A 9,233-nucleotide genomic window follows, 5' to 3' on the forward strand; every position below is an offset into this window, starting at 1 on the left:
AAAAAAGAATCATATCATTTTGTTAAAAGTAGAGTACCTGTTCAGCAGGCGAATTATAAACCATTGACATCATCTCTCTATGGCATTTAAATGTGAATTTTTACTACTTTTTTGTTCATCAAGATGATGCACACCTACCTTCCTTCAATGGATCCCGCCAATAAACCAAAATTAAACATTATTTCAATTTACAGATATATTTGTTTTATTAAAATAGAAGAAATAATATGATAAAAGACATACTAAGAAACCTTGTTGATCAGGAAAGATAACACACCTAGTTTGGTAATTATTGTCAAAAGCTTGATGGATATTGTTGTACAGGATCCGGAAATAAACCATTTTATTTTTTCTTAATAAACTATGTCTACATGAGGTCGCCTTGGTCATGCCTCTAGACAATGATATTTCACACTAATATCAAACTCTTGTATTATAAGACAAGGTGGAGGGTGTCTCCAAAGCGGTGTAAGTGGTGGGTTCTTTTGTGTGTTTGAATTACCAATTAGTCAAATCAAAGGCTCAAGTGAAATAGGGGTATTTTGGACTTTTTCATATGTCAAAATATGATGTCTCACAATAATTTTTAAATAAATACTCGTAAGTAATAAAAGCTTAAAGAAATTAATTATATTATTTTGATACTTTAAATTATACTATTTTTCTCAATTAAATAAATATAATAAAAGTAACGTCAAAGTATTTATAATATTTTATTTTTCCACAATTCTAAATCTGGATTTGCTACATTATATTACATGGATATAGTGAATCAATCAAGCCATTCAACAAATAAACATGAATGTCGCTTGTAATTAAACTTCCCCATACCTGCAATACCTGCATTCCCATGAGAAGATTCTGCATTAAGTAAATTGTGGTGAGAATTGACACAATAATTGTTAAAAAAGCTGCAATAACAAGTGAGAGCATAAAAGAACCATAAATTCTACCATTAATAAGAGCCAAGAAACTGGCATTTTTTTAGTATAATTTGAAACAATGTTATGGTAAAACCTCAACTGTCTAATTGCTCCGAAAAACTAGGTATCGTGATTCATGACCCAAAAATTCATGGATTAACAGACGTACAAATTACCATTTTAACCTCTGCAAAGGGCCACAAACATATATATACAAGTTAGAAAACCAAACAAGCGTTTCAGTTTTCAGTTTACCTGATAGTGACAAACTTGTTTGTGCCATGTTTTGCCCAATGTGCCCTTAGGTCAATTGCATTAGCAAAGTTATAGCTTCCAGATCCAAGTTTCTCCAACACTATCTTGAATGCCCCTTGACTCATCTTCCTCCCTACAATTCTAGCACTCTTGCGTTTTGTGCTCACTAGTAGTGGATACATGGATATGGTGGTGGTGCAACAAGCTGATTGCCACCCACCTGTACCCCATCTGTAACATTGTTGTGGGACCCCTGTACATGAACAAACAAGTATTGGAATCCATATTCCTCTTAATTGATTTTGACCGTTTATCACCACATCCATATTCCTCTTGATTGATTTTGACCTTTGATGCCTTGTTTTTTTTGGTATAGAAGTTGCTTTCTTTGGTTTCTTAGCTCTTGGTTGTTTTGGAGTAGCACTCACTGTGTCTCCTACTCCTCTTTTCTTTACAGAACCTCCACCACAACCAGTGTCACTACCGCCAGGTGGTGCTTGGAGGTCTTTAAGATTCATTCTGAGTTCTTTTGTGGAATCAAGTGGTGGAGCTGGTGGCATCATGTGTATTGATTGGGAGGTGGAAGTATCGGGCATGATTGAGAAACTAGGGTTTCCATTGACGATAATGGATATTAAATCGATGTAGGTTCAAACAGAAATTGGAAATCAAATGCAAGTGCAAATAAATACTTACAGGTTGATGTGCAGCAAAAGAGATATAAGGATGGAGAGAACTCAACGGTAAAATAGATTTGTAAGCAAACCATAATCAATTCATACAACAATTAAGCATGAATTATTGATGATCAACAACAATTAAGCCTAGATCATTGGAGAATTTTGGTAGGGGTGTGTATGGGGCGGTTTGGTTCGGTTATTGGTCAAAACCGAACCATAACCATTATGATTGGTTAATGTATTTTGCTAGTCATTGGGTATGGTTAATATTGTTTATGATTAATGGTTTTTGTCTGTTAACAGTTTTGGTTAATGGTTAATATTGGTTAACCACAATGTTCAAATTAATATAAATGGAGAATGTATATTGGCATAAAAAATGAAAAGAGAATACAAAAAATCATCGACACCAATGTTTGTAACCTAGCTTATAGTAATAGAAAAAATATGTACATTTGATACTCAGAGTGAGATAACATGTACTCACATTCAAAATAAAAAACATTCAATAAAAATATAAAACATTAAAAAGAATTGACATTAATAATTTCATATATTGATAATTGATATTAACAATAAAATAAAACCAAACATTCATACATGTTCAATGCGATTAAATAAAAAACTATAAAATAAAATAGGCAAACATTCATATTATGGATTATCTGGATAAAAAAAAGTCAATCACTCATATACATTCAATGTGATTAAGTCAAAGACTGTAAATAAAAAAAGCCAAAAAATTCAAAAAAAATACATTCTAATATATCACAAAGTCAAAAATAACCAAAAACTTAACTTACCTAGAATTCTTGATTATAAAGTCAAAAAATCATTCGAATACGTCTATAAAGTCAAAACAATTTTTGATTAGGATTAACGGTGTGAGAAGTCTCTGATTAGCATTATGAGTGTGAAGATTAAACTATTTGTGAAATGTTTACAAATTGTAGAATTAGCCGATTAGGAATTACAACATTAATCTATAATCTAACTCAATGCACGATTGGAAGATTGTGTGTCTACATAATCAACATCTGATGGTTTGATTGCTCGTTCGTCTCCTAATAAGTGATAATTAATGAATTATATTTTGAAAGTTTAATAGGTCTTAAATAAGTTTGATTATATTATTTTATATATATAATCTATAATTTTTATATATTAAAATATAAAGTTAGTGGTTCGGTTAACCTATAATACCATAACCGAACCGTTAGTTATTGGTTAACAAAAATCAGAAACCGAACCAATGGATTTTAAACCGGTTTGGTTATTATGGTTATATTGGTTAATTTGGTTTTCGTTCGATTTTTCGGTTATTATGCTCACCTCTAGATTTTGGATTCCATATCGATTGATGATAATGACTACGAAATATGGGTCGATTGTGGATCCAGATCTAAAGGCGAGAAAGAGACGACGAGGAAGAACTTGAGCGAGGAGGCGACACACTTTGGAGGCGATGTGATGATAGAAGGACGGAAGAAGAGATCTCACTCATCGGTGATAGAGATGATTCCAAATGGTGAAGTTTCTCGGGGAACGATGGAGAGAGAGCGTTGATATCAGGTCATTGTAGTAGCGGTTGAAGATGAAGATAGTGGTAAGCTGGTGTAGGTGGTGGTCGTTGACCTCTAGGGGTGATCGGTGGAAGGCAGGGGGAGGTGCTCGTTAAAGGCATGGAGAGAACGTTAATGGAGGAAGCACTGAAGAACAAGAGAAATAGGAGATGAGAGAGAGAGAGAGAGAGAGAGAGAAAGAAAGCGACTATGGATATTTCATTAACTGTGAATTGTTTTTTTTATTTTTTTTATATATTTTTGGTTTAATTTTTTTTAATTCCATATTTACGCTCGTGGTATGTTGATAAAAACCTAAAATGTCATTGCATCCATTTATATTTACAAAAATGTCATGATCAATCTAAGCCATTAAATAATTCAATCCAACGTTCCACCTTTAGTTCTCGGATTCTCGGAAAACTATAGGTTCTCAAATGATTCTTCATATATATATATATATATATATATATATATATATATATATATATATATATATATATATATATATATATATATATATATATATATATATATAGGGAAATGATCGAATGAGAACACCTAAAAGGTTGGGAACGCGAAAACAAGTATATTCATTTGTGATTCCATGTATTCATTTGTGGAGAAATGATAAATTTTTATGCACAATCAACATTAATATGCTTTTTCTCTTAAATTGAAATTAAAGACATAAAAATTTATCATTTCTCCACAAATGAATACATGGAATCGCAAATACATATACTTTGTTCTCGCGTTCTTAACCTTTTGGTGTTCTCATTTGATCCTACATATATATATATATATATATATATATATATATATATATATATATATATATATATATATATATATATTATATGGTTAGGTTATTTTGTTTTCACTATCTATTGTGTGCATGTACCATTGATTCTGGACCAATCATTTTAGTTATTTTAAGAAACTAATTAATGCATATTACATGTTGAAGATATAATGGATATTAATTATATTTTCAACATTTAATATGCATTAATTACTTTCTTAAAATAACTAAAATGATTGGTACAGAATCAATCATACATGCACACAATAGATACTGAAAACATTTTAACCTAACTCTCTCTCTCTCTCTCTCTATATATATATATATATATATATATATATATATGTATATTACAGATCTACTCTAATAAATGAAAATGACTTTGCCATATGTCCTTCTCTCATAAGATTAGCCACATGTCATTTTGTCATAATTTGAAATATATTTATTTTACACTTGTCATTATTTTAATTTTCATTTTCAATATATCATTAATTACTTTCCATAAATTAAACCTACCATAATGACTATCAAATTTTAAATTTCAAATTCAATTCCAAATAAATTTACAGTTTAAACCTTTATGTTTAATATTTTGTTATAATTAACCCGTTTAGTACACACTAAACACATAATTATATATATATATATATATATATATATATATATATATATATATATATATATATATATATATATTAAAGTTTTCTTCCCTTATCTACATTATTCTGCATTCTCTTTTGGCTTATATGGCCCTTCTATTTTTCGTGTCCTCTATTTCATTCATTCCTTTTAAATTGTTGTTTATCCCCCCTGTACTTATGTTTATTTGTCATTCCTTTATTTTATATGTTAAGCCTTTTGTCAACGTAGACTGCTGACTTGGTTTTAAATTTTCTACGTGTCTTTCTTTCCTGTCGTTTGTTGTCCACGTGTTCTTCTTCTCTCTTTCTTTTGGGTTCGATGTCCACCGTTCTTCGCCGCCTATCTCTCGATTACATTAGTATGGTTTCACATTTTACTTTATCCTCCCCAAATCCAGTCTCCTCCCTTCTTCTACCAGCTACCTCCACCGCTTCAGGCGATGTACCGACAACCAACCATCGGAGTCCGCCATTTACCCTCTGCTCCACTACTGTCTCCACCAGAAAAAAGAATGACACCCCTGATATACCATCGCATCCTCGCTTTTTTTATCTCATTATTTTCCACATTAAATTTGTCGACTCTGCTAACAGAAGTCGCACGTTCTTCTCAACCTAGCGGCTTCTGATTGGAAATAAAGAAGGAATTTAGGTTGCCCCGTCTCCGATGAAGAAGCCATCGTCACTGTTCGTCGCGAGAATCAACGGAGATTCGGTTGATGGGTTTGCAAATTCTAGAGTTTATCATGGTTCTGTTGATTGATTAGATTTTGATGACCCCACGACCCAATTTATGATCAAAGATGAGGTTGATAAATGGAAAAATGAACGTACGAACCACAGGGGTTCTCGATTCCTCTATGATGACCACCGGCGAGCGCCGCCTCGATTTTTGATAGCTTAATATCAGGTAATACAGATTCAAACAACTGTATATCCATTCCTCCTCACTTCCTTTGGATTACATCTACATGAATAACCTGATATCAGGTGATTATCGGGTTTTTTCTTTTGACGATTTTTCTTGATGTTCTTAATATTTACTAAAGTTGATCTGTGCTTAAAAAATATTTATGAAATTCGTTGGTTGATACGAAATCAGGTACGCAAACGATAGAGGATTTTTTGTTGTTGGACATCATATCTTACCCAGGTAAAAGAGTCACTTGCTTCTTTCTCTCATGTTTCTGTCCATGTTGATTTCCTTCTTTTTTCCATTTCTAATATTTTAAGGAACATGGGACGACAGAAAAGGGGAGGCAACCGAATCTACAAGAATAACTAATTCCATCATTTGAAGCTGACTACGTCTTCTGAATCGCCTATTACCTTTTCAATTTTATCATGTACGTTGTGTCATCCTTTTTTATTTGGTCCTTATAGATTATGAATTCCTTTTCGATTTAATCATTTACCGTCTACACCCTTTGTGCCCGATCTGAAGTCATGGCACCAGATAAAATCGAAAGGAAATTTGATGAAAAACCACACAACATCAGCAACACTTGATTTCAGGTACAACATCTACATAGCAGTATGATTTTGTTCTATCTGCACTCATACACACACAAACACGATTAAATGAAGCCTCGCTTCTACTTCTTTAAATGTTTTTTTTAGAGTTTCGGCTAGAATCTAGATAAAAAAACACCCTCCAACTGTTTGACAAAATGTCACAATGAAATATTTGTTCAATAAAGATAGAGTAAAATGCTTTATTTATTTTATTTATTCTAAATCAGGTTTTGGTCAAAAGTGGTTGTAGTTAAAAAGATAAATGGTTTAACATTTTATCAACTTCAGATTTTTATATCATGGGTATTAAGCAAGGATTCCTTTAAATCATGGGAGCGTCTTTTAGAAAATCCCTCTAACATTGTGTGTGTATGCTTGTATGTTTAACTGTTTATGTGTATGTGTTTGCAACTACAGGTCTGTAACATAACTTGATCCGGACGTAGTAGTGGTGGCGAAATCAAAAGCTGTAGTAGGGGATATCAGATGTAGACACCTGCATCGGTACCGATTTTTCTTTATTTACTTAAATTGATCCTCATTCGTGATGTTATAGTCTTATTCATTGTGCATCATCTTCTTTTCCATCAATACAGATTGATGATTTGTTTTTATGAACCAGACTGAACAAAGACGGAGGCTACATCATCTTCTTTTCCACAGGTACACATTTTTGTTTGTTTACTTATATATGATTTATCCATCATCTATAATCCCCATAATAATTTTTAAACCATCTTAGGTTACTAGAACTTAGGTAACCACATTAGAAATCAATAATTTCACCTGTTATGGTTCTTTCCGATTTTGCCCTTCCTCTTGTGTACAAACCTAGGGTTCTATTTTATCGGATACCGGGTGGTGGGTTGGTAAGTTTTTATCATGGGTTTGGTATGATAAATATTTTTTTTATATTAATAGTTGATTCATAGTCTGCATCCTCTTATTCTCTTCAGTAAAATAATTACTTTTCTTTGATCTCTCAGATTCCAAAATATAAGTTGGATTATACAAAAATGATCTAACATACGGCAACAACATTCCAACTCCATCTATTTTGAGATTTTCATTGACCCACACACTTTAGGTACAGTTCTCAACTTTCCCCTCTCAGTAGACACACTTATCTGTGATGAATCTGTGGAATTTGTGTGACTGATGACTCTTTTGAAGCCCAAATTTGTGTGGAGGATGCAGAAAGTATGATGATGTGGGGTAAAAAAACAGCATTTTAGTGGACAAAGACATCATTTCCCTGCTTAGTCTATTAAGACATTTTGTATTTATGGAACTCCCCTCGATCTCTTGTGAATGAAAAAAGGTAATTGCCCTCATACTCATTGTTAATAATAACCCTAGATAAGTGTGTCTACTGAGAGGGGAAAGTTGAGAACTGTACCTAAAGTGTGTGGGTCAACGAAATAGTAATGTACCTTGCATTTTTATTATGATTTTTTTTTACCAAAAATCAAATAACATTGCCATTTAGTACATTTTCCATATTTAGATGGTAAATGCAGTAAATAGCAATGTACTTTGCATTTACACATTTTTTCCTGTGTTTTGTAATTTCTTTTGATTTTTTTTCCAAAAAACTAACTACATTGCCATTAGGTCTATTTTCCATTTTTAAGAGTAAAATGTCCTAAATAGCAATGTACTTTGCTTTAACCAAAATACACTGCTACTAGGTTCATTTTCCATTTTTTGGTTATTAATGCATTAAATATCATTGTACTTTCAATTTACAACTTTTTTTCTTTTTAAATTTTTTTTATTCTTTTTCCAAAAGAAAAAAACACTAACTAGCAGTTTACTTTTGGTTTTTGTTTTCAACAATTTTTTTATTTTTTGACCAAAAACGAAAACACATTGTTATTTGTTGCATTCCATCAGTTGTATATTTGTTGGTCAATCATGACACTTATTTTTTTTTTTACAGATCTAGATGAAGGGAAAGGATGATAATATTATTCAGATGTTGGATTCGTTGGTCAATCATGATGCCTACTTTTGCATGCAGTTCTGTAATGAAAAATTATCAACCACTTCTACAACATCCACCACTTTTGTACGCATCTATGTAATGAAAAACTATGTAACCACCATCTAATGAATGAATTTGATTCATATCTTATTATACAATCTATACGTGAAACACTAAAATAATCAAAAAACAAACAACATACCCTTTAACTGTAAACCTTAAACATACGTGTACCATCTAACCCCCACGTAGCGGGGGGCTTGCATCTAGTTTTAATTAATTTATTCTTTGCATGTTTTTTTCTCATGATTTTCACTTATTTCAATTTCAAATTCAAATAAAATTTCTATTTAATCATTCGTACTTAACATTTTGTTTTAATCAACCCGTATATTATACGGGTCTCACAACTAGTTGCTAATATATAATTGTACTGAAACAAACTTAGGTTGAATGAGAGATCGCGAGATTCAATCAATTATGTATAATGAAGAATGCAAATTTGTAAGATTGAGAGATAGATGTTGATTGGTATTTGCAAAAATTGAGTTTTGTGAAAAGTCTTAGCAGTTAGCAGACAATATTTTTTGACCGTGATATATGCACCTGGATTGTAAATATGTAACTATTAAACACTTTCTAGAATTCTTTTAAAAAGAATTACTATCTACATCTTTTATTTAATACTAGTATTATATATATTGAATTAAAACAAGAAGGTTTTAGATTCTATTTGGAAACTAAAATACCAAACATGATAATGTTAACGAATATTTATGATAATTTAAAAAAAAAAAAAAAAAAAAAAAAAACAAGTGCTCTTTTTTTTAGAAGTCAAGCAACAGGAGGGTATTTGAGTCTT

At 31.5% G+C, this 9,233-nt stretch overlaps 1 protein-coding gene across 1 annotated transcript; it reads right to left on the reverse strand.

The window, feature by feature from the left end:
- Window positions 1-1,073: 1,073 nt before the first annotated feature.
- On the reverse strand, window positions 1,074-5,810 carry LOC111894393 (protein BASIC PENTACYSTEINE1). The gene is given in 4 exon segments (XM_023890466.3): window positions 1,074-1,796; window positions 1,798-1,914; window positions 5,225-5,390; window positions 5,708-5,810. Coding segments are annotated over 4 exon segments (1,008 nt in total). The 3' UTR covers window positions 1,074-1,174.
- Window positions 5,811-9,233: the final 3,423 nt, after the last annotated feature.

Source organism: Lactuca sativa, chromosome 4 (genome assembly GCF_002870075.4).
Source record: "Lactuca sativa cultivar Salinas chromosome 4, Lsat_Salinas_v11, whole genome shotgun sequence".
Classification (NCBI taxonomy): Eukaryota; Viridiplantae; Streptophyta; class Magnoliopsida; order Asterales; family Asteraceae; genus Lactuca; species Lactuca sativa.